Raw genomic sequence first — 27,861 nt, forward strand, 5'->3', positions numbered from 1 at the left:
CGCATACAATGCATCATCATTCAACGCGCACATCGGCACGCCCGTGACGTGACCGTGGGTCACCGATGGGTTCCTGGAGGTGAAAGTTCAAATCACCCCCCCCCCCCTTTTTCCGCCCATTTAAAATAAATATAATTAAAAAAAAAATCAGAAAAGTCCGATCTATCAAAATCTAAAAATAATTAACCCGCTCGTTAAACATCACTCCATAAAAACTGCTGCAACGAGCGATCAAAACGCCAAGTCTATCCCCAAATGGTATCCATAAAAATGTCATCTTGTTCCGTCACACAGTCCTATCGACTGAAAAATAAAAAACGTTACGGGTCTCAGAAAAAGCCGACACAAAATAATTTTTTTTGCAAATTTCTGATTTTATTTTCACCACTAAAATGATTTAAAAAAATGGACTTGTTTGGTATCGCCAGAATCATATTGTAGGTCCTTTTTTTACCACAAAACGTGCCTCATAAAAACTGTTCCAAAAAACAATGTCAGAATTGTGGGGGGGGGGTTTTTCACAATTTTCTCCCCACTTGTGATTTTGTTCCCATTTTCCAGCACAGTATGTGGTAAAATGAATAGTGTCATTCAAAAGTACAATTAATCACAAAAATGATGAGGGAAGGAAAAAACGAAGATGCAAAGATGGAAATTAACTCCGTCGTGAAGGGGTTAAAGAGACACTTCTAATATCCGTTTTTGGGGGCACTCTGCTGGCACTATTGCTTATGGTGGAATCTTTTCTCGCAGTGTTTTTAGGGAGTTATTCTAGCAATAAATGCACTTTTACTATTAAGTTTGTTTCTGCTGCGTTCTATAGTTTTCAATTATCCTGGAACTTTCCGCGCGAAATCACATTTACAATAATTCACTTTCAGGTCGCCCATTAATGTGCACAGTCGATCGTCAGCTAATGAGTTCTCTGCTGCACTGGGAAAAGGTAGCGAAATGCAACTAAATTTCCTTGTCAATATCCTTCCTTAATGCAGCTATCCATACAAAGCCGATCGCTACAGACCTGCGGACTGAAGTCTGAAATACGGTAGAGAAGAGGTCCCCAACCTTTTTGACCTCAAGAGCCACATCCAGCTATGAGAGAGGGTCTAGAGCCACATCCAGCTCTGAGAGAAGGTCTAGAGCCACATCCTGCTATGAGAGAGGGTCGTGAGCCACATCCAGCTCTGAGAGAAGGTCTAGAGCCACATCCAGCTCTGAGAGAGGGTCTAGAGCTACATCCAGCTCCGAGAGAGGGTCTAGAGCCACATCCTGCACTGAGAGGGTCTAGAGCCACATCCAGCATTGAGAGAGGGTCGAGAGCTACATCCAGCTCTGAGAGAGGGTCTAGAGCTACATCCAGCTCTGAGAGAGGGTCTAGAGCCACATCCAGCTCTGAGAGAGGGTCTAGAGCTACATCCAGCTCCAAGAGAGGGTCTAGAGCCACATCCAGCACTGAGAGGGTCTAGAGCCACATCCAGCTCTGAGAGAGGGTCTAGAGCTACATCCAGCTCCAAGAGAGGGTCTAGAGCCACATCCAGCACTGAGAGAGGGTCTAGAGCCACATCCAGCTCTGAGAGAGGGTCTAGAGCTACATCCAGCTCCAAGAGAGGGTCTAGAGCCACATCCAGCACTGAGAGAGGGTCTAGAGCCACATCCTGCACCGAGAGAGGGTCTAGAGCTACATCCAGCTCCGAGAGAGGGTCTAGAGCCACATCCTGCACTGAGAGGGTCTGGAGCCACATCCAGCATTGAGAGAGGGTCGAGAGCTACATCCAGCTGAGAGAGGGTCTAGAGCTACATCCAGCTCTGAGAGAGGGTCTAGAGCTACATCCTGCACTGAGAGGGTCTAGAGCCACATCCAGCATTGAGAGAGGGTCGAGAGCCACATCCAGCTATGAGAGAGGGTCTAGAGCCACATCCAGCACTGAGAGTCTAGAGCCACATCCAGCTATGAGAGAGGGTCTAGAGCCACATCCAGCACTGAGAGAGGGTCGAGAGCCACATCCAGCACTGAGATAGGGTCTAGAGCCACATCCAGCACTGAGAGTCTAGAGCCACATCCAGCTATGAGAGAGGGTCTAGAGCCACATCCAGCACTGAAAGGGTCGAGAGCCACATCCAGCTCTGAGAGAGGGTCTAGAGCCACATCCAGCTCCAAGAGAGGGTCTAGAGCCACATCCAGCACTGAGAGAGGGTCGAGAGCCACATCCAGCTCCAAGAGAGGGTCTAGAGCCACATCCAGCACTGAGAGAGGGTCTAGAGCCACATCCAGCACTGAGAGAGGGTCGAGAGCTACATCCAGCACTGAGAGAGGGTCGAGAGCCACATCCAGCTCCAAGAGAGGGTCTAGAGCCACATCCTGCACTGAGAGGGTCTAGAGCCACATCCTGCACTGAGAGGGTCTAGAGCCACATCCAGCATTGAGAGAGGGTCTAGAGCTACATCCAGCTCTGAGAGGGTCTAGAGCCACATCCTGCACTGAGAGGGTCTAGAGCCACATCCAGCATTGAGAGAGGGTCTAGAGCTACATCCTGCACTGAGAGGGTCTAGAGCCACATCCAGCTCTGAGAGACGGCTGCGAGCCACATCCAACACTGAGAGACAGTTGTGAGCCGCATCCAGCTCTGAGAGAGGGCTGAGAGCAACATCCAGCTCTGAGAGATGGTCGCGAGCCACATCCAACACTGAGAGGGTCAAGAGCCACATCTACCTCTGAAAGAAGGTTGAGAGCCACATCCAGCACTGAGAGAGGGTCGAGAGCCACATCTAGCTCTGAAAGACGGTTGTGAGCCACATCCAGCAAACCACATCTAGATCTAACAGAGGGTTATGAGCCATATCCAGCTCTGAGATAAGGTAGAGAGCCACATCCAGCTCTGAGAAAGGATAGAGAGATACATCCAGCACTGAGAGAGGGTTGAGAGCCACATCCAGCTCTGAGAAAGGATAGAGAGATACATCCAGCACTGAGAGAGGGTTGAGAGCCACATCCAGCTCTGAGAAAGGATAGAGAGATACATCCAGCACTGAGAGAGGGTTGAGAGCCACATCCAGCTCTGAGAAAGGATAGAGAGATACATCCAGCACTGAGAGAGGGTTGAGAGCCACATCCAGCTCCAAGAGAGGGTTGAGAGCCTCATCCAGCTCCAAGAGAGGGTTGAGAGCCACATCCAGCTCTGAGAGAGGGTCGCGAGCCACATCCAGCTCTGAGAAAGGATCGAGAGCCACATCCAGTTCTGAGAGAGGGTCGCGAGCCACATCCAGCACCGAGAGAGGGTCAAGGGTCACATCCAGCCCTGAGAGAAAGTCGAGAGTCACATCCATCTGTGAGAGAGGGTCGCTAGCGTCATCCAGCACTGAGAGAGGGTCAAGAGCCACATCCAGCTCTGAGAGAGGGCCAAGAGCAAAATCCAGCTCTGAGAGATGGTCGAGATTCACATTCATCTCTGAGAGAGGGTCGCTAGCGACATCCAGCTCTGAGAAAGGGTCGAGAGTCACATCCATCTGAGAGAGTATCACGAGCCACATCCAGCTCCAGCCACACTCACAGTAGTGACACCCAGAGACCCCTATTATCGGTATAATGACAAACAAAACTGTTCCAGTGAAATCACACCAAGGCAGTATGCCAAGCTCCAGGGTTTCCTATCTTACCCCCATTCGGATGCGGTAGAGGAAACTCATTTTATTGCAGTCTGATATTCTGGTCTAAGGAGCAGAAAAAAATTGTAAAAAACATGAAACCCATGACCCTGAATTATACTCAAGTGTGAAGTCTTTTAAAGGGATCCTGACTGGAGATTAATGCTGGCATGATTCCGACACTGGCTCTATTATTACAGCCGTGTATGTTTGAATTGGAGACGCTGTGGCACTTCAGAGAAAATATTCTTTGCATATCGGATATAGTGTTATTGGACATATGTTTGACACTGTGCCATAAAGAAACCCAATTGATAAATTAAAGAGGATGTCCGCTCCTTAGGTCCAGTTTCCCTCTGCTGCTGTGGGCTTGGTGTTGTGACTAAAGCGGTGTCATTACATCCACAGCGCGCGTCGCTGCTCTAGACACTGAGAGCTTTGATTCGCTACAGAGGTGACATCACCACACCACTGTAACCAGCCAGTCATTGAGATCGATATCGTGTGGCATCAACTTCTGCGGAATTATGTAATACCGTAATGCCATCAAGATCGGCTCCAAATTTATTCTGCAGTCGGACGACTCCCAACATCCAGCCAATGTAGTTAAGAACGCGGCGTCCTGGGGGTGATGATCAGCCCAACAGAGTCCTGATATCACATCATCCAGCCTGTCTGGGGTCACATGAAGAGACGGAAGGATCCGCACAAGCCTCATACACAGAAGATCTGGAGTCAGGTCTTCAAGATGTTTGGAACAATCTCCTGCTGAGATCCTTCATAAACTATGTACGAGTACAAGTGACTGAGAAGCAGTGATGGAGGCAACGGGAGGTCTCCAGATTCTGATAATGGAGGCAACGGGAGGTCACCAGATACTGATGATGGAGGCAATGGGAGGACACCAGATTCTGATAATGCAGGCAACGGGAGGTCACCAGATACTGATGATGGAGGCGATGGCCGGTCACCAGATACTGATGATGGAGGCAACGAGAGGTCACCAGATATTGATGATGGAGGCGACGGGCGATCACCAGATACTGATGATGGAGGCAACGGCCAGTCACCAGATACTGATGATGGAGGCAATGGGAGGACACCAGATTCTGATAATGGAGGCAACGGGAGGTCACCAGATACTGATGATGGAGGCGATGGCCGGTCACCAGATACTGATGATGGAGGCAACGGAAGGTCACCAGATACTGATGATGGAGGCGACAGGTGGTCACCAGATATTGATGATGGAGGCAACGGCCAGTCACCAGATACTGATGATGGAGGCAACGGTGCAACGGCCGGTCACCAGATACTAATGATGGAGGTGAAAGATGGTCACCAGATACTGATGATGGAGGCGACGGGCGGTCACCAGATACTGATGATGGAGGTGAAAGATGGTCACCAGATACTGATGATGGAGGTGACAGATGGTCACCAGATACTGATGATGGAGGCGACGGCCGGTCACCAGATACTGATGATGGAGGTGACGGGCAGTAACCAGATACTGATGATGGAGGCAAAGGCTGGTCACCAGATACTGATGATAGAGGTGACAGATGATCACCAGATACTGATGATGGAGGCAACCAATGGCCGGTCACCAGATACTGATGATGGAGGCGACAGGCGGTAACCAGATACTGATGATGGAGGTGACGGGCGGTCACCAGATACTGATGATGGAGGCGACAGGCGGTAACCAGATACTGATGATGGAGGTGACGGGCGGTCACCAGATACTGATGATGGAGGCGACAGGCGGTAACCAGATACTGATGATGGAGGTGACGGGCGGTCACCAGATACTGATGATGGAGGCGACCGCCGGTCACCAGATACTGATGATGGAGGCGACAGGCGGTAACCAGATACTGATGATGGAGGTGACGGGCAGTCACCAGATACTGATGATGGAGGTGACGGGTGGTCACCAGATACTGATGATGGAGGCGACAGGCGGTAACCAGATACTGATGATGGAAGTGACGGCCGGTCACCAGATACTGATGATGGAAGTGACGGCAGGTCACCAGATACTGATGATGGAGGTGACGGGCGGTAACCAGATACTGATGATGGAGGTGACGGGCGGTCACCAGATACTGATGATGGAGGTGACGGGTGGTCACCAGATACTGATGATGGAGGCGACAGGCGGTAACCAGATACTGATGATGGAGGTGACGGGCGGTCACCAGATACTGATGATGGAGGTGACAGGCGGTAACCAGATACTGATGATGGAGGTGACGGGCGGTCACCAGATACTGATGATGGAGGCGACAGGCGGTAACCAGATACTGATGATGGAGGTGACGGGCGATCACCAGATACTGATGATGGAGGCGACCGCCGGTCACCAGATACTGATGATGGAGGCGACAGGCGGTAACCAGATACTGATGATGGAGGTGACGGGCAGTCACCAGATACTGATGATGGAGGTGACGAGTGGTCACCAGATACTGATGATGGAGGCGACAGGCGGTAACCAGATACTGATGATGGAGGTGACGGCCGGTCACCAGATACTGATGATGGAGGCGACAGGCGGTAACCAGATACTGATGATGGAAGTGACGGCCGGTCACCAGATACTGATGATGGAAGTGACGGCAGGTCACCAGATACTGATGATGGAGGTGACGGGCGGTCACCAGATACTGATGATGGAGGTGACGGGCGGTCACCAGATACTGATGATGGAGGTGACGGGTGGTCACCAGATACTGATGATGGAGGCGACAGGCGGTAACCAGATACTGATGATGGAGGTGACGGGCGGTCACCAGATACTGATGATGGAGGTGACGGGTGGTCACCAGATACTGATGATGGAGGCGACAGGCGGTCACCAGATACTGATGATGGAGGTGACGGCCGGTCACCAGATACTGATGATGGAAGTGACGGCCGGTCACCAGATACTGATGATGGAGGTGACGGGCGGTAACCAGATACTGATGATGGAGGTGACGGGTGGTCACCAGATACTGATGATGGAGGCGACAGGCGGTCACCAGATACTGATGATGGAGGAGACGGCCGGTCACCAGATACTGATGATGGAAGTGATGGCCGGTCACCAGATACTGATGATGGAGGTGACGGGCGGTAACCAGATACTGATGATGGAAGTGACGGCCGGTCACCAGATACTGATGATGGAAGTGACGGCCGGTCACCAGATACTGATGATGGAGGTGACGGGCGGTAACCAGATACTGATGATGGAGGTGACGGCTGATCACCAGATACTGATGATGGAGGCGACAGGCGGTAACCAGATACTGATGATGGAGGTGACGGGCGGTCACCAGATACTGATGATGGAGGTGACGGGTGGTCACCAGATACTGATGATGGAGGTGACGTGCGATCATCAGATACTGATGATGGAGGAGACAGGCGGTCACCAGATACTGATGATGGAGGTGACGTGCGATCATCAGATACTGATGATGGAGGTGATGGACGGTCACCAGATACTGATGATGGAGGCGACAGGCGGTAACCAGATACTGATGATGGAGGTGACGGCCGGTCACCAGATACTGATGATGGAGGTGATGGGTGATCACCAGATACTGATGATGGAGGTGATGGGTGATCACCAGATACTGATGATGGAGGTGACGGCCGGTCACCAGATACTGATGATGGAGGTGACGGCCGGTCACCAGATACTGATGATGGAGGTGATGAGTGGTCACCAGATACTGATGATGGAGGTGACGGCCGGTCACCAGATACTGATGATGGAGGTGACGGCCGGTCACCAGATACTGATGATGGAGGTGACGGCCGGTCACCAGATACTGATGATGGAGGTGACGGCCGGTCACCAGATACTGATGATGGAGGTGATGAGTGGTCACCAGATACTGATGATGGAGGTGACGGCCGGTCACCAGATACTGATGATGGAGGTGACGGCTGGTCACCAGATACAGATGAGATTTACATTTCTCTTCTTACCGTTAATGGATAAAAATAAAATATTATCACTGCTATTTTATGGAAGATTCTTACTTTGCAGCATTTTCCCCTCCTGCCTAAAACGCTTGCCCAGTGCCGTACATGTAATTTTTGGGCACTGACTGACACCTAGAGATACAGATACAGGAGACTTTCTTGTTCACATCTTTGCATTATAATGTCCAGTACAGCAGGGTCCTATTTTTATTCTGGGTTTTTTTTCTTTTGTTACTTTATCATTTATTTTTTAACATTAATTTCATTTTGAGATGATTGGTTCTTTCACTCCATATTTACTTTTTCACACATATAAATAGAAATAAGAGAAGCAAAAAAAAAAATCGAATTACACCTTTATAATCCATCAACTATTATTTCTCAGTTTTCCTAAACTTCAGGACACAATCTTATATAGGAGTCCAGGAAGGAATTCTAAAAAAAAATGTCATTTCTTGGTTATAGTGTGGAGGGAACTGATAACTTTTCCTCCGGGCCTGGAGACTTTTCCACCGTGACTTCAATTTGCACATGAAATTATTTCACGGTTTTCTTACAACTGAGTAAACGAGAAGCCAGTAGGATTTTCCGCTAAATCTGCTGCCTTATTCACGGGGCAAAACTAATAATTCAAAAAATAAATTGGTGTCAATCTGTGGGCACAAAGGGATGACGAATATCATCCAACAAACATTTTAGTTTAGTTTTTGCTTTGCATTTGATTTTTAGAACTACGTACAGTATATTAACTAAACATAATAAAATATTATTATTTTATTAAAAATACATTATAATATAGTGTTAATATATTAACATTTTTAAAGGAGTTTTCCACTTTAGGGAAAGTGGACCGAAAATGCTCTTATATTCCCGAAAATAACAAACAGGGCAGGTTCTCACCAGTGATGAGCGAATATACTTGTTGCTCGGGTTTTCCCACGCACGCTCGGGTGGTCTCCAAGTATTTGTAAGTGTTCGGATATTTAGTTTTCATCTCGGCAGCTGAATGATTTACAGCTACTAGCCAGCTTGATTACATGTGAGGGTTCCCTAGCAACCAGACAACCCCCACATGTACTCAGCCTGGCTAGTAGCTGTAAATCATTCAGCTGAGGCGATGAAAACTAAATCTCCGAACACTAACAAATACTCGGAGATCACCCGAGCAACGAGTATATTCGCTCATCACTAGTTCTCACCCTTCCCAGGTCCAATCCTGACTCCCTGCCGCTGTACAGTGTCTGGTCTACAGCAGTGACGTCACAACGGCGGAACTCATCACTGCTGCAACCAAAGCTCGGAGAGCAGTGGTGAGTCAGGGCTGGACCTGGGGAGGATGAGTACCTGTCTGTTTGTTATTTTAGGTATATCAGAACATTTTGGGTCCACTTTCCTTAAAGTAGAAAATCCCTTTAAATTATAGAGTTTATCCGGGACTTAGGATAGGTCATTGATGTCTGATCGGTGGGGGTGCAACATTCAACATCCCCGATCAGATCTTCCCAGTGTCGGAATCGGCCAGAACTGCTCCATTGTAGAGCTGCGCAACACAGCTCCGTGGATGGAATAATGGCCGCGTACTGCACATCCACCCCCTGTTGATTTGAATAGTTGGCGGATGTGCAGTACCCGGCCGCGGCCACTATACAGTTGACGGAGGTGCGCTGTGCAGCTCCGCAAATGAGCAGTTCCGGCCGACACCGGGAACAACCGATCGGCAAGGGTGTCGCATTGTCCATAGACAATGAACATACTGATAGCTCCTGTACTCAGCAGTTTCCAGAAGTCCTGTTGACCTGTCGACAATTAACGGATCGGTGGTGCACATCTTCGAAAACCCATCCATCATAACATGAAATTTGCCAATTTGCGGTATCGCACCGGGGAGGAAGTGGTTAAGGGCAAAGAAAATTGGCCGCCCCCCCCCCCCCCACTTGTTAATTTAACCTGTTGATTCACCGCATTGTTCCAGCGTCACAAGATGAATTAAAGTTTGTGCGCGGTATTGAATCCTCAGATTAGCAGACAGTGATTAGAGTCCGCGGATACTTTACATGCTAATTACAGCATTCCGATGATGATAATCCTTCTATCGGATGACTGGATGGATGAAAACGACATTCGCTAATTCCGAGACACAACAGCGTGAATCTCATTGTGCTAAGAGTCGGATGTATCCGCGGTCCCCGCGGTTTCAATGTCTGGATACAATGGGTAATCTCCAAGTTGAGACTCGGCGGCATGGCAGAAGGATTCATAAAGCGTTTTGAAGAAAGGGATAAAAAAATGGATATTGCACAGTTGACCTCCTTCAGAGTCTGTCGTCTGTATTAACTATTACCGGTCGACTGCATAGTAACAAAACGAGGATCTTTGGATGAAAATGGAGTAATTGGTTGTGTCCGCGCCCCATGGCTTCCGTCTGTTTTTGTGGCACTTAATGCTTCATCTGGCTATTTTTCCTTGTGCCGTCCACAACTGACTACTTTGTTTATAGCTGCCATTTGAAGTCCATGGTAGAAAGAGAAAGATCGGAGTGAGAGAAGTAGAGAGTCAGATCCTGCTGCTGCTTTCTAGTAAGTGTTTAATCTCATCTAAGACCTGAATCTGCACTGATCAGTACTGCTGCATAATGTCTTCCATGAGTGAGAGGAGAGTCCGCTCCTGCTTTCTACTAAGAGCTTATTCTTATCCCATTGCTGAATTCACATCTGCTCTGCTCAGTACCTGTGACAACACAGTATTTTATCTTAATTAACCAGATGTCTATTTTCAGTAAGCCAGGAGTCATTGACTGTTATTTATATCTTGACTTTTGAAAGTATGTGTTTCTTTCTGGTTGGTCAAGAAAACACAGACTTTGGTTTGTATAATATTGACTTGTAAGTTGACCTTTGATGTAACATATTGTTCTGTTATCCTGGATGACTAGAGAAGCAGGAAAATTGAACAATGATGTTTGCGTATGTGTTGATTACACATTGTCCAGGCCAACTAGCTTGTTGACTTGCAAAACAGAGGAGGAAAAACTATGCAAATAGATTAAATAATGCAAGTTGATCTCATCACCATTTTTCCCCTTTACCTCTGTATGCTGACAGTTGTTTACTATAAAGAGAGGATATATGGACTTCCGTAACAACAGATACCGCCATATACAGATATACACCCAGACACTCTCTATAGGACAGCAGCCAAGACATCATGGCTCCATCACGGCGGACACAATTTTGTCATTCTACAGAATACCAACTTTGAGTGCCACGGCCCAGGCTGAAAGAATAAAGATTTGCTCCATTGACCATCGCTGAACCATGGATACGTTTGGGATAGTCGGGATTTGAACATATCGGTCACCTGACCCCCATGGATACGTTTGTGAATGCCAGAGATGGGACCCAATGGTCACCTGGCTCCATGTAGATGTTCAGAGAAGCTAGGTTACGACCCTCCGGTCACCTGGCCTTGTAGCTCAATGGACTGTCATCTTCCTAAGCTTGTCGTTAACTCCTCTGTGTGTGTACAACAGGTGGGGAAGTCGGCCCTGGAAGCTCTGAAGTAACAGCTGCTCTTATTCTATGTATTATTTCCCTATATTGTGGTTCAATAAATTATTGCCTCATTGTTTTACCCTCACCCTGTGTTGTCTGAGTAGTATTATGCCCACGGTGAAAGGAGAGCAGGCATTCAGTGAGTTGATCCCTGGTCAATGAGGTTTCGACTAGTAGACCAGGGCACCTGCTAACCACCCGTGTCTACACACTACTGCTTTTTAATGTCTTTCAATGGAGAGAGAAGAAGAGAATCAGAACTTGTAGGTTTCTCGTAAGTGTTTATTCGTATCCCAGAGCTGAATTCACATCTGCACTGCTCACTAATGCTTTATAATATCTTCCATGAGTGACAGAAGCAGAGTATCAGCTCCGGCTGCTGTTTTCTAGCAAGTGTTTATTGTTATCTCGGAGCTGAATTCACATCTGCACTGCTCACTAATTCTCTATAATATCTTTCATGGCTAAGCGAATCAGAGAGTCAGATCCTGCTGCTATTTTCTAGTAAGTGTTTATTCTCATCCTCAGTTTGGGATTAACAGTTATTCTGCTCAGTAATACTGTGCTTTGTCCTCTATGCATCAGTAAGTGTTTTAGCTCTCCACAGTGATGGATTCACCACTACACTGCTTAGTACAGTTGTTTAATGTCCTCCATGCTGCTGCAACTTTTATACATGTGGTAGACAGAGACAGGAGAGCCCCTCATTTCTGGGTGTGTTGTGTATTGGAGACATTATAGTAACTAGTCTTCACCTAATAGCTCAGAGACAACTGAAAATTAGAGATGGAGCCTGCAGATGGGAAAACTGGTAAAAAAATGCAAGATATAAGTCATGTTGTGGACAGATGTAGAGTTATTCCTCTATCTATTATCATCTCTATATTCTTGCACATAAGCTCTTTACAGATTTCTGTGATTTTGCTGATATTTACAGGCTTTTCCTTGGCGGTGACTGAGGGACCATTTGCTGCTGCAGTGCGTGGATAACATGATAATATAATCTGCAGAAAGTTCATTCCGTTCTCAGATGTGATCCTCGGCTCGGTCACGCAGGTAATGCGACGAAATAGAATTTAATTGGATTGGTTCCCCTTTGTGAATGATTATTTATAAGCCCCTCTTCTATAATCTCGCCTTTACATAGATATGAGCCTGGTGATGTGACAGCAGGGAGCAGTAATAGGAAAATCAGTGTAACAGCACTGTACAGGCCGACAGGCTGCAGAGCAATGATCAGAAAGATGGTCATGTGACTGCTATGGGGCCCAAGAGCTAAGAGGGCCCGGAAGGTGTAGGCAGGGGCGGATTATCAGAGGGTCAATATGGGCGGTAGCCCAGGGCCCAGTGGTCCGGGGGGGCCCTGGGCTACCGCACAGATTGACCCTCTCATAATCATCTGTGAAGGCCGGCGGCCGCCGCCGGCATTTATGTGCCCCCCCGCCGTACCCGGTGGGCAGAGAGAGGGGGCCCGCATCGGGCCCCTTCTCATCTGCTCACCGGGCCCCTTCGGCTGCTGCGGCGGTTTCCTATTGATGTGCGGGCGCGCGCCCGCACGTCAATAGTTAACAACAGCCGCCAGCCAATTGGAGGCTGGCGGCTGATGTCGGCCGCAGGCGCACACGTCGCCGGCGTCTGACGTCATTGTCAGTCGCCGGCGAGTGTGCTCTGTTGGAGGGAGCTCACCGCTGGAGCGCGGACAGGTGAGGAGACTTTGTTGTTTTTTTTGTTGTTTTTTTTTGTATAACGGTGGACTGTGGACACACTGAGGGCAATGCTGGAGGACACTGGGGCAATGCTGGAGGACACTGGGGCAATGCTGGAGGACACTGGGGCAGATTGCTGGAGGACACTGGGGCAGATTGCTGGAGGACACTGGGGCAGATTGCTGGAGGACACTGGGGCAATGCTGGAGGACACTGGGGCAGATGGCTGGAGGACACTGGGGCAGATGGCTGGAGGACACTGGAGCAGAAGGCTGGAGGACACTGGGGCAGATGACTGGAGGACACTGGGGCAGATGACTGGAGGACACTGGGGCAGATGGCTGGAGGACACTGGGGCAGATTGCTGGAGGACACTGGGGCAATGTTGGAGGACACTGGGGCAATGCTGGAGGACACTGGGGCAGATTGCTGGAGGACACTGGGGCAGATTGCTGGAGGACACTGGGGCAGATTGCTGGAGGACACTGGGGCAATGCTGGAGGACACTGGGGCAGATGGCTGGAGGACACTGGGGCAGATGGCTGGAGGACACTGGAGCAGATGGCTGGAGGACACTGGGGCAGATGACTGGAGGACACTGGGGCAGATGACTGGAGGACACTGGGGCAGATGGCTGGAGGACACTGGGGCAGATGGCTGGAGGACACTGGGGCAGATGGCTGGAGGACACTGGGGCAGATTTCTGGAGGACACTGGGGCAATGCTGGAGGACACTGGGGCAATGCTGGAGGACACTGGGGCAATGCTGGAGGACACTGGGACAATGCTGGAGGAAACTGAGGCAGATTGCTGGAGACACTGGGGCAATGCTGGAGGACACTGGGGCAGATTGCTGGAGGACACTGGGGCAGATTGCTGGAGGACACTGGGGCAGATTGCTGGAGGACACTGGGGCAATGCTGGAGGACACTGGGGCAGATTGCTGGAGGACACTGGGGCAATGCTGGAGGACACTGGGGCAGATTGCTGGAGGACACTGGGGCAATGCTGGAGGACACTGAGGCAATGCTGGAGGACACTGGGGCAGATTGCTGGAGACACTGGGGCAGATTGCTGGAGACACTGGGGCAGATTGCTGGAGACACTGGGGCAGATTGCTGGAGACACTGGGGCAATGCTGGAGACACTGGGGGAAATGCTGGGCATACTGGGGGAAATGCTGGACATACTGGGGCAGATTGCTGGACACACTGGTGGTAATATTCTGGACACACTGTCTGGGGGCAATGCTGGACGCACTGGGGCAGATTGCTGGACACACTGTCTGGGGGCAATATGCTGGACACACTGGGGCAATATGCTGGACATACTGGGGCAGATTGCTGGACACACTGGGGGTAATATGCTGGACACACTGGGGCAGATTGCTGGACACACTGGGGCAGATTGCTGGACACACTGTCTAGGGGCAATGCTGGACACACTGGGGGCAATATGCTGGAGACACTGGGGCAGATTGCTGGACACTGGGGCAATATGCTGGACATACTGGGGCAGATTGCTGGACACACTGGGGGCAGGACTGGAGGCATGGGCAGAATATAGACACGGGGCATGATTGGAGACACGGGGCAGAATGAAAGACATGGGGCAGGATTGGATCATGGGGCAGGATGGATACGATGGAGACAGATGGGGCAGGATGGGGAGATCATATGGGGCAGGATGGATACTCATGAGGGCAGGATGCGAGAACATATGGCTGGAGCCAGGAATGAGACACACGGGGCCAGGATGTGGAATATTATTACCATAGGGGCTAATTAAGGGATATTATTACTGCAGTGATGTATTTATTTTATTTTTTGAGTATACTGTTTTAAATGGGGGTCGGTCCTGTTACTGTGCAGAGTGACACTATATCGCCTTTTTTTCTTCATGTGGTGTAATGTAGAAGTTGTGAAAAATTAAGTAATGTGTTCTGCAAGCGGAGCTCGAGATAACTGTGTTATTTCCTGCAGAAACGAGTCCTGGCTGGAAGAAATGATGGCGGTCTGTGCTGGCTGAAAGATGAAGGACTTCACCTAGAGACGTCACTGGTGAGTCAGTGTTACCTATACACTGACACTATACACTGTATACTATATAGAGGTCCTGTGTATAATGTCACCAGTGATCTCTGTATTACCTCTACACAGACACTGCATACTAAGTACAGATCTCCTGTGAATACTGGCACTTATGGTGATAGTATTGTGTTGTTGTTTTTTACTGATCAGTATTGTAGTATTCAGTCACTATGTGGTGGTAATATGTGGTCTGGAAATGGTGTTGTGGTATTTGTCCCTTGTATGTGATATTTGGTCACCAAGTAGTGGTAATATGTGGTCTTGACATGGTGCGGTGGTATTTGTTCCTTGTATGTGATATTATTCGATCACTGTGGTTGTAATTTGTGGTCTGGTCATGGCGCGGTGGTATTTGTTCCTTGTATGTGATATTATTCGATCACTGTGGTTGTAATTTGTGGTCTGCTCACGGTGCGGTTGTATTTGTTCCTTGTATGTGATATTATTGGTCATGATATACCTAAATTGTATTGCAGATTCTAACAAATATTTAATAGGTTACAGTAGAGTAGGGCCCGGCCATTTTTCTGGAATAATCTGGTTCGGGTATATCATGACCCCCGTCACATGACCCCCTTCACATGACCCCCGTCACATGACCGGGGGGGGCCCACAGTGTCTGAACAGCCCAGGGCCCTGGCTACCCTTAATCCACCCCTGGGTATAGGCATGCGCCGCACCCGCCGATCGCCATTTATTCCCACAAATAAACTCTACATGTTTGTTAGCCAGTCAGGTCATGTAATTTACTTTGAGCCCTCCAACTTCCTACTGTGGGCCCTAGACTAGTAAGCAGGGCTGTCAAGAAGGGGGCACTATTACTATGTGGAGGCACAGAGGGGGCATTATTAGTATATTGGGGCACAATTACTTTATAGAGGCACAATGGGGGCATAATTACTATAAGGAAGCAAAATGAGGCCACAATTATTATATGTAGGCATGGAGGGGGACACTATAACTAAATGGATGCACTATAACTATATGGAGGCACAATGGGGCACCTTTACTATATGGAGGCATATAGGGGGCACTATAACTAAATGGAGGCACTATAACTATATGGAGGCACAATGGGGCACCTTTACTATATGGAGGCATATAGGGGGCACTATAACTAAATGGAGGCACTATAACTATATGGAGGCACAATGGGGCACCATTACTATATGTATGCATAGAGGGGGCACTATAACTAAATGGAGGCACCATAACTATATGGAGGCACAATGGGGCACCATTACTATATGTATGCATAGAGGGGGCACTATAACTAAATGGAGGCACCATAACTATATGGAGGCACAATGGGGCACCATTACTATATGAAGGCATAGAGGGGGCACTATAACTAAATGGAGGCTCTATAACTATATGAGGGCATAATGGCGGCACCATTGCTATATGGAGGCATAGAGGGGGCGCTATTACTATATGGAAGAATATAGGGGGCAATATAACTATATGGAGGCACAGAGGGGGCACTAATACTATATAGAACCAATGGGGCATCATTATTATATGGAGGAATCGACGGGGAATCATTATTATGTGGAGGCAAAGCGAGTGCACTCTTACTATGTCGAAACACCGAGAGGGGTACTCTTACTAGATGGAGAAGCAGAGGGAGTTTTATTACTATACGGAGGCAGAAAGGGGTGCTATGACTATATGGAAGCACAATGGGGGTAGAATTATGATACAGAGGCACAATGGCAGGTATTTACTATACAGTGCCACAAAAAGGGGTACTACTACTATTTGTAGACACAGAGAGGTCACTATTACTATATGGAGGCAAAAGGGGGGTGCTTTTAATATATGGAGGCATAGAGAGGGCAGTTATCATATCTGGAGACACAGAGGGGACACAATTACTGTGTGAAGACCTAGGGAGGGGTACTCTTACCACAATGAGTCACAGAGGGGGTGCTACTTCTAAATGGAAGCAAAAGGAGGCACTATTTCTACACAGCAAGGGCACTATTACTATTACTATATGGGAGCACAATTACTGAATGGATGCATAGAGGGCGCACTATTACTATATGGAGGCATAAAGGGGGCACTATTACTATATGGAGGTACAATGGAGGCACTATTACTATATGGAGGCACAATGGGGGCACTATTACTAAATGGGCGCACAATTACTAAATGGACGCATAGAGGGGGTACTATTACTATATGGAGGCACAATGGGGGCACTATTACTGTATGGAGGCACAATGGGGGCACTATTACTCTATGGAGGCACAATGACAGCACTATTACTATATGGAGGCACAATGGGGGCACTATTACTAGATGGATGCATCTATCTCTTTATCTATCCATCGTAAGCAAGATTTCACCTTGTGGTTATAGATATTTTTAGACCATGGGGCTCGGGCTACTTTATTGTTCTGCTTTTTTGTTTGATCAATAAAACCTATTTTCCTTTCTTGGCACAAGGAGAACATTATTTTCCTCACAAGATAATGGAATGCAAATGTCACTTGAATTTGGTAGGAGATCACAGCGGAGATAATACATGTTTATAATTAAAATCTATTTAAACTTAATTAAGATTAATGCACCAGAACTCTCCCATTAGCGGCTGTGGAAGGAGTGAAGGTCACAGTTCAGTCTGTGCGGAGTTTGTGAAGGTTTCTTTATTGCTTGTAATGTTTTATAAGAGCAGTACACCTATAGGACCAGAGAACAAGGGTGATACTCTTAGCAGAGGTCAACCCAATGTGCCAATATGGGTCGACCGAAATTGAAAGATAACTGAAAGCAAACTTCCTTACATTGGTTTGAGCTCTCCCCGTGGCTTCGGTGTCTCCTGATGTGTCCTTGTGGAGCTCCAGCTCCGGCTGGTAAAGTCTTGAAGTCTCACATACTTTGGGGTTTAGGGAAATGCTTTCTAAAAAGCCGTGAAAAGTCCAAATTCAAAGCCTCCGAAACATATAGGAGGAGCGGTGAAGTCTCTTACGTAACCACTGAATGAGAAAGTTCTCACGCAGCGGTGCCGTAAGTGAGAGCACGGAGCTGATGAACTCTGGTGAACTCTCACGGCAGCTCAGTGATACATGCGGGAGCGATTACCTCCTGTCAGTGTATCGCCGGCGGCTGGGTAGAGTGGTCACATCTACCGATGTGACAGTTCTACATGTGAGATCGCCGTGGGACACTCGGGAACACGTGGACTACGGTGGAAAGGCGGGTATATGGTGGTTTATTATTGCTGATTATTTCTAGGAGACGAGGGCATCGGAGATTTGCATTAGGTCAGTATAATGGGATTTTATTTTTATGTGAATGTGTATGTAATTATTTTTCTTTTTTTAACTGTGAGCACAGGTGCCGACAGATAAGACAACGGCTCCCATCAGCGGCACCTGCCATCACTGTTATTAGGGAAAGAACACGTGGCCCGATTGGAGGAGTAGTCTAATCAGCCCACTTCTGCTGACCTGCGGTAAGCTTTTTACCGCAGGTCACCACTGCGGGTCACAGTCACATGTCACAGTGACATCGGACAGCATGACCCCGCAGCGCTCTGACCGACGGTCTTACCAGTGGTTGCGTTTCCGACGATAAGAACCACCGCATCGGTTTTTCCTATGCTGTCACATAGATGACACCATAGGAAGCCGGTAAAACGCAAAAGAAAAACTTAGCAAATTTGCAAACATTTTTAGACCTGTGTTTTTGCTACATATTTGACTGACTCAATTAAAGTCAATGGGTGAAAAACGCTGCAGAAATGCACAAAGAATTGACATGCTGCAGAAAAATACTCAAAGGAACTTTACTGATCATGTGCACAACACTTTAGGATTGTCATTAAATTAGCTTGCATAAGGATTCCATAGCCTTTTTGGCCCATTTTCGCGCAGAAAAAACGCCACGAAAACCCATAAAAAACACACTGTGTGTACATAGCCTAATCTTCATGTCTGGACCCCGAGCATTGGTGCAGCAAACAGGAATGCACGCGGGCAGCGAGAACTTGGCACACTAAGGAATCTTAGGAGCAGCAAAAGGTATGAAGAGGAACCCAGCAGGGATGAAAGCAAGTAAATCACAGTAGGTCGAGCAAACCAAACCGAAGTATAGAGTCTCAATCTTAAGACCTGGTTTGTGTCCTAATTGGCGTTAAATAGGATTAGGAGGATGACATCACTGAGCCACATTGGGCAACCTGCAAAACCTGACGTGGAGCGCAACAGATGGAAGTGAACCGAGATTAAGGAAGCATAGCTCGTGAAACCGAGGACAGGTGTATTACACATATTATGCAAGGGGGGAATAGAGGGGATCCATACTGTGTTTGGGGGGCTTTTGTGGGCCATCATACTGTGTGGGGAGATCTGTGGGGGCATCACACTGTGCATGGGATCTATCATATTGTGTGTGGGGATTGATACTGTGCAGGGAGCATCATATTGTGTGGTGAAATCTGCGGGGGCATCACACTGAGCTTGGGAGCCATCACATTGTGTGTGAGGGCTTAATACTGTGCTGGGGGGCATCATACTGTGTGGGGAGATCTGTGGGGGCATCACACTGTACATAGGAGCCATCATATTGTGTGTGGGGGCATCATACTGTGTGGGGAGATCTGTGGGGGCATCACGCTGAGCTTGGGAGCCATCATATTGTGTGAGAAGGCTTCATACTGTGCTGGGGGCATCATACTGCGTGGGGAGATCTGTAGGAGCATCACACTGTCCATGGGAGCCAACATATTGTGTGTGGAGGCTTCACACTGTGCTGGGGGCATTATACTGTGTGGGGAGATCTGTGGGGGAATCATGCTGAGCTTGGGAGCCATCATATTGTGTGAGAAGGCTTCATACTGTGCTGGGGGGCATCATACTGTGGGGGAGATCTGTGGGGGCATCACACTGTGCACGGGAGCCATCATATTGTGTGTGGAGGCTTCATACTGTGCTGGGGGCATCATACTGTGTGGGGAGATCTGTAGGAGCATCACACTGTCCATGGGAGCCATCATATTGTGTGTGGAGGCTTCATACTGTGCTGGGGGCATCATACTGTGTGGGGAGATCTGTGGGGGCATCACATTGTGCATGGGAGACATCATATTGTGTGTGGAGGCTTCATACTGTGCTGGGAGAATCATACTGTGTGGGGAGATCTGTGAGGGCATCACACTGTGAATGGGAGCCATCATATTGTGTGTGCAGGCTTCATACTGTGCTGGAAGCATCATACTGTTTGGGGAGATCTGTGGGGGCATCACACTGTGCATGGGAGCCATCATATTGTGTGTGGAGGCGTCATACTGTGCTTGGGGCATCATACTGTGTGGGGAGATTTGTGGGGGCATCACGCTGAGCTTGGGAGCCATCATATTGTGTGTGGAGGCTTCATACTGTGCTGGGGGCATCATACTGTGTGAGGAGATCTGTGAGGGCATCACATTGTGCATGGGAGACATCATATTGTGTGTGGAGGCTTCATACTGTGCTGGGAGCATCATACTGTGTGGGGAGATCTGTGAGGGCATCACACTGTGCATGGGAGCCATCATATTGTGTATGGGGCTTCATACTGTGCTGGGGGCATCATACTGTGTGGGGAGATCTGTGGGGGCATCACACTGTGCATGGGAACCATCATATTGTGTGTGGAGGCGTCATACTGTGCTTGGGGCATCATACTGTGTGGGGAGATTTGTGGGGGCATCACGCTGAGCTTGGGAGCCATCATACTGTGTGTGAAGGCGTCATACTGTGCTTGGGGCATCATACTGTGTGGGGAGATTTGTGGGGGCATCATGCTGAGCTTGGGAGCCATCATATTGTGTACGGGGCTTCATACTGTGCTGGGGGCATCATACTGTGTGAGGAGATATCTGGGGGCATCACACTGTGAATGGGAGCCATCATATTGTGAATGGGGCTTCATACTGTGTGAGGAGATCTGTGAGGGCATCACACTGTGCATGGGAGCCATCATATTGTGTGTGGAGGCTTCACACTGTGCTGGGAGCATCATACTGTGTTGAGGGGTGTTGTGGAGCGTCATTCTGCGTGGTGACGGGGGTCTCAGTGGGAGGGAACAGTAAGTAGCTTCACTAACAGCGAGTAAATGTAGGAGTCTGTAATGAAGGCTTCTGGTCTCACCTTGTTCTAGGCACACTGGTGTGTCGCTCGGCCGCCATGACAGCGAGCCGTTATTGAGCAGCACGCACGTCTTCTTCAAAGGACCCTTGAGCCTATATCCATTCTGACAGTGGAACCGGACGATGGCGATTTCAGAGACACTCTTGATCTGAGTCCTGTAACCATTTTCTGGAACGTCCAGTACAGGGCAGGAGCTGATATCATCAAACCCTAACAGAAATAATAAAAAAAATTGAAATTACGATAGGATGTAAGAAAAGGATAGAAAAACCTGAATAAGAAATTTACTTTTTGTTTCTAATTGCTGTATTTTTGGATTGTATATTTTTATGCTTGATTATAGGAGAAACCATAGTGACCAATGCAACAATCTATTAACTTCTGTAAAAAATAAGAGTGTTACGGGCATGCTCTGCGACATGTGGGGAGGAGACTCGATACGGGCTGACACTTCCTGTTCTGTAAAGATCACTTCTCAGCAGTCTCATTATCATCACAGGCAGAATTATAATACCTCTAATACAGTACCTCTACATAATCTTTATATATTTGGTAACACAGGATCCACCATTTAAAACAGGCAATGTCACAGCTCACCTCCTCCTTCTGTACAACGACTGACAACACCTCTATATGCAGTAGATAACACGGGATCCACCATTCACAATAGGTGATGTCACAGTTCACCTCCTCCTCCTGTACAATGACTGATAACACCTCTATATACAGTAGATCACACAGGATCCACCATTCACAATAGGTGATATCACAGCTCACCTCCTCCTCCTGTACAAAGACTGATAACACCTCTATATACAGTATATAACACAGCATCCACCATTCACTATAGGTGATGTCACAACTCACCTCCCCCTCCTGTACAATGACTGACAACACCTCTATATACAGTAGATAACACAGGATCCATTCACAATAGGTGATGTCACAGCTCACCTCCTCCTCCTGTACAATGACTGATAACACCTGTATATACAGTAGATAATACAGGATCCACCATTCACAATAGGTGATGTCACAGCTCACCTCCTCCTGTACAATGACTGATAACACCTCTATATACAGTAGATAACACAGGATCCACCATTCACAATAGGTGATGTCACAGCTCACCTCCTCCTCCTGTACAATGACTGATCACACCTCTATATACAGTAGATAACACAGGATCCACCATTCACAATAGGTGATGTCACAGCTCACCTCCTCCTGTACAATGACTGATAACACCTCTATATACAGTAGATAACACAGGATCCACCATTCACAATAGGTGATGTCACAGCTCACCTCCTCCTGTACAATGACTGATAACACCTCTATATACAGTAGATAACACAGGATCCACCATTCACAATAAGTGATATCACAGCTCACCTCCTCCTCCTGTACTATGACTGATAACACCTCTATATACAGTAGATAACACAGGATCCACTATTCACAATAGGTGATGTCACAGCTCACCTCCTCCTGTACAATGACTGATAACACCTCTATATACAGTAGATAACACAGGATCCACCATTCACAATAGGTGATGTCACAGCTCACCTCCTCCTGTACAATGACTGATAACACCTCTATATACAGTAGATAACACAGGATCCACCATTCACAATAGGTGATGTCACAGCTCACCTCCTCCTCCTCCTGTACAATGACTGGTAACACCTCTATATACAGTAGATCACATAGGATTTATAATGGGTGATGGTCACAGCTCACCTCCTCCTCCCCCTGCACAGATCACACCCACTACATTCTCCCATTGAGGTGAATAGTCATCTCCAGGGTAATATTTCCTACACTCCGAGTAGCTGATGTAAAGATGGCAGCCCAATAATCATGTACGGAGGGCAGAATACAAACATTATCAAGGAGGGGCACAAATGGAAATTTTTACTTCAATGGGAAAAAGTCCAACTTTTTTGTGATCCAATTCATGGAGATGTCGCCGAAAAAAATGACAACATAAACTTCAAGAAAAAAAGTATTTATTTATTTTATGCCTTCACTAAAATCGGAAGATTTGACAGCGGCGGTGGATAAAGGGATGGATTTAGTTTACTGTTCGCGTGTGACCACGATGTGATATAATGGTGAATGTGGCGCTCGGCCTCTTCTCCGTCTGCTGCGCTGATACAATGATCAGACGGCAGAACGCACCGATGATGGGCTGCAGCGCTGTCTGTGCAATGACCCCTGTTCGCCATTCTGCATCGCGTGCAGGTAGTAAATATGCAGCGGCGTAAACACAAGAGCGAGAGGAGGACGCCGGATTACACGAGGGAACGGCCACGGAAATGTCAGCAGCAATGATACTTTCCGGGGACGAGAAGCTGTAAACCAGAAATATCTCCGGAGGATCATAAATATATAGAAGATAAACCCACTATATATACACCAGACATCATACAGGACATACAACCATCCATTATACAAACACTATAGGAGAAAAGTAAGTGCCCCCTACACATTCACCTCCCATTCTTCACCCATAGACATAACATGGAGTCGGACCCTCTGCAGATAGAACGGCTCTCGCTCTTCTGGGGAGGATTTCTACAAGATTTTGCCCCTTCGTCCAGAAGATCATTTGTGAGGTCAGATATTGATGTTGGGGGGAGTCCGGGATCACAATTTCTATTGGGGTCCGGGCTCTGTGCGGCTGCTCATGTTCTCCCCCATGTCTGTATGGAGCTTGTGCACTGGGGACCATCATGGGGGACAGAAAAGGGCGAACCCCAAACTGTTCCCACAAAGCTGAAGCTACAATTGTCCACAATGCCTTGTGCTGAAGATTAAGATTTCCAATCAGTGGAGCTTAGGGTCCGAGGCCGCCCCCAATAATAGCCCACAGTATTATCCTCCTCCACCATCTGTACAGGGGGCACAATGCAGTCAGGGTGTAACGTTCTCCACCAGAGAAGTGCGATCCGTCACTGCACAGATCACGCTTCCGACCTCCGCTCCATTCATTGTCTATTGAACTGCCAGAAATATCAGAATCCTTTCTCCGGCAGTCCCATACATCTCCGCTCCATTTAAGAAGGGTCTCCTGAGATCCTCATTCTTGGGAACGCCGGAGGTCCTACAATTCATGGATGGGGGGATATAATCTTGCACGTCTGGGAATAACTCTTTAAACCAAGGAAAATATTACGGTGGCTTTTAGACCAATATCTAGACAAACTATTGACCAACAAGGAGAATTTGGGAGAATTTTGGACTAGAGGGTAAAATCATAAAGTCTCCTCAATTACATGTCTCCTAGTCCTTTCCCTAATCCTGACATTGAGCAGTTACGGCGTGGCACAGTCTAATGTCGGCTGTGCAGCAGTGGCATTACCGATCTATAGTCTAGCCACAATCCTAGCTACACCAGTTATTTATCCCATTAGTAATGCTTTTTCGCTACTTATATTTCCATTATTAAATATTTAGTTTCCTTTTAGCTGTGGTTCACTAGTGCACGGCTACGATCAGTGACTTCAGCTGAGCTGCATTGTCTTATGGAGTCTGCGGTAGTCTGAGTCACACCCCCTATCTCTTGATTGGCTAGTTTTACTAGTTTTTCACTGCTCGGCACGCTCTGATTGGCTGCTGTGTATAATAAGCACAAGCTGAACCAGGAGTCATTGCATGGAGAACTGGTTTCCATCATAGAAGGAGGTAGGGGAGATGGGGAAGGTTGGAGATGTTCATGCTGGTAGTATAGGTGGATCCGTTGCTGTAAGTAGAAACCAGCGGAAAAAAACACGAGGGTAGTTTCGGACACAACCAACTAGATAAAAACGTAAGTTTATTGAGTCCATAAAAGTTTAAAAACTTCAACACCTGACGCGTTTCAGGCCCTTAATTATAGGAAGTAAGGAAACAACGAAGACCACCAATGCCAGGTACAGATACATCACTGGGGTAAAGTGGCTTGTGGCATCCAGTCCTAGTGGCAAATGTCGTGGTTCCCTTTTCCTAACCCAAAAAAATGATTTTCCGTGCCCTGAGGTCCACATATAATTGCTACGTAAAGGTCTCTTCCATAAACTCCACGTAATCGGAGCTGTCGTTTACGAGACGCCTTGCGGCTTCATCAATCCTCCGGAGTCGTATTTGCAGCCAAATCCCCGGACGCTTCGCTCTCTCTCTCTGTGTTTGAGTTGTGAAGGAGGCGCAGCATGAAAGGCGAGATTTCCCCAATGACAACATTCTGTTGACTGAGAAGAAAGGCATTTCCAATAACAGAGTATTGACCGGCTCTGACAACGCGCTCCGGGCCCTTCAAGGCCTCGTAATAAATAGCTACATAAGGTAAATTATCTACCTGCTGATGCCTCGCGACAGAAGGAAACGGAAATATCGCCTTCTGCATAATATTCCAGCTGCAATACCACACACAACCTGCAGACAAGCGTGGCGCTATTTGCAGATGACCATGCTACTGCACTTCTGGGCATTTTTGGCGGAGATCCAGATCACTCAGTAAAATCGCGCCAAAGAGCCTATTAATCCTCATCACCAACCCTTCAGCTCCACCAACTATGCATGTCGCACGGGAATGATGGCTGCCGGCCATAAGAGCTTCTACATTTTTGGACAAATAATAACTTTATTTAGGAAAAATTTAGTATCAGGGAGAAATGTGGAGAAAATATAGTCATGAGTATATCAATGGGTGAAACAAAAAGAATTCAGCATTTTTCCTTGTCTTTTTTTTCTTTTACAAGTTTGTGGTTGTTTTTTATTAAATCCTTAAAGGGAGTTTTGATAAATGAAAAAAGATGCCTGAAATCTTGGTGGTAAGTTATAGACAGGAAGATTCAATATAAATTGTAATTTATTCATTCAAATTTCTGCTCTTTCTATTCTTAATGCTGCGCACATCTCCCAGATCAGGGCTTTGTAGATGACCAGGTGTGATCCCATGTGATAATCTCTCTGCGCCTATGTAAGGCCTACCAAGACACACACCTGCGCCTTAGTATTATGGCTTTTTAGTTGCTTCAGAGTCCTGTCCACCTGTGCTCTCCAGGACCTCTGCTTTCTGTTCCCAGTCCCCTGTCCACATGCGGTCTTCAGTACTCTGCTACCTGTTCCCGGGCTGCTGTCTACTTGCTGTCTCCAGGACCTCTGCTACCTGTTCCCGGGCTGCTGTCTGACTGCGTTTCCAGGACCTCTGCTACCTTCTCCTGGCCTCCTGTCTGACTGCGGTCTCAAGGACATCTGCTTCCCATACCCGGTCTTCTGTCTGCCTGCGGTCTCCAAGGACCTCTGCTACCTTTTCCCAGTGTCCTGTCAGCCTCCAGTCTCCAGGACCTCTGCTATATGTTCCCGATCTCCTGTCCGCCCACGGTCTCTAGGACATCTGCTATCTGTTCCTGGTCTCCTGTACACCCGCGTTCTCCAGGACCTCTGCTACCTGTTCTCGGTCACTTGTCTCCCTGCAATCACCATGACCTCTGATACCTGTTCTCGGTGTCTTGTCTGCCTGCATTCTCCAGGACCTCTGCTACCTGTTCCCAGTCTCCTGTTCGCCCACGGTCTCTAGGACATCTGCTACCTGTTCCTGGTCTCCTGTACACCCACGCTCTCCAGGACCTCTGCTACCTGTTCTCGTTCTGTTGCTGCCTGCATTCTCCAGGACCTCTGCTACTCGTTCCCGTCCTCCTGTTTGCCCGCCATCTCCAGGACATCTGCTACCTTTTCCCAGTGTCCTGTCAGTCTGCAGTCTCCAGGACCTCTGCTATCTGTTCCCAGTCTCCTGTCCGCCCACGGTCTCTAGGACATCTGCTACCTGTTCCTGGTCTCCTGTACACCCGCGTTCTCCAGGACCTCTGCTACCTGTTCTCGGTCTCTTGTCTGCTTGCATTCTCCAGGACCTCTGCTACCTGTTCCCAGTCTCCTATCCACCTGTGGTCGCCATACCTCTGCTACTGGTTTCCTGTGTGCCTCAACTGCCTACTGCGTCCAAGAACCTTGGAGGAACGACTTCACCAGGTGAGCCTTACACCTAAGAGTCCAGTGGGCGTTCCATACTCAGTGATAGCTCTACCTGTACTAGCAGAAACGCCCACTGGACTCCTAGAATGAGGAATAAGCATAATGAATGGCAAATTATACAGATTTTTTTCCCCATAAACCTATATATCAATCTTTTCAGTTCATTTTAATCTTTAACAGATCTTTCACAGATCCGACAGCTAATATCATGACATATTGTGACATATAGTAAGTACATCCCCACGTAGAAGCTTTGTTAAGGTTTTTGCGCTTATAAGATTTAACTAAGACTGGGCAGTCACAATCTATGTATGATTTCTTTTATTTGAGTAGATATTTTGATAATTCCCTCTTTATTAGTAGAATCTCAAACAATAAGCTGATCACGGAGTATCCTGCTACCAAAATTTCCAAAAATCATCTGTAATCCATGATCGAGGCCAGAATCGAGTGAACAGATTTCCTACAGCGCCATCTCAGGAGCAATGAAGGATTACATAGTTCTCTTAGAAATCATTGGATTGTCTATATAACCTTGGGTGAGATCTGTCCTGGCTAATAGATGGGGATTCAGAATATGAGACCCCGCTCTACTAAGTCTATCCCCTCAAATGGAAAATGTCCATTACCAGAATGTCCGTAACGTTGAGTTAAACAATGCAGATATAAAAAAGTAACATTTCCTAAAGTCTACAGAACCGAGACGTCTCTTCTGCTTACTTGGCCGAAA

The 27,861-nt window shown here is 47.7% G+C and overlaps 1 protein-coding gene across 3 annotated transcripts in view; it reads right to left on the bottom strand.

Annotated features, from left to right (window-relative positions):
* The window catches only part of SUSD4 (sushi domain containing 4), a 134,752-nt gene that overhangs the window by 60,195 nt on the left and 46,696 nt on the right, over positions 1-27,861 (bottom strand). For all 3 annotated transcript variants that reach the window (XM_069768430.1, XM_069768429.1, XM_069768431.1), the window contains exon 3: positions 21,114-21,323. In XM_069768430.1, the coding sequence (XP_069624531.1) occupies positions 21,114-21,323 (210 nt within the window). The remainder of the gene's footprint in view (positions 1-21,113; positions 21,324-27,861) is intronic.

Source organism: Ranitomeya imitator, chromosome 5, assembly GCF_032444005.1.
Source record: "Ranitomeya imitator isolate aRanImi1 chromosome 5, aRanImi1.pri, whole genome shotgun sequence".
In the NCBI taxonomy this organism is placed as follows: Eukaryota; Metazoa; Chordata; class Amphibia; order Anura; family Dendrobatidae; genus Ranitomeya; species Ranitomeya imitator.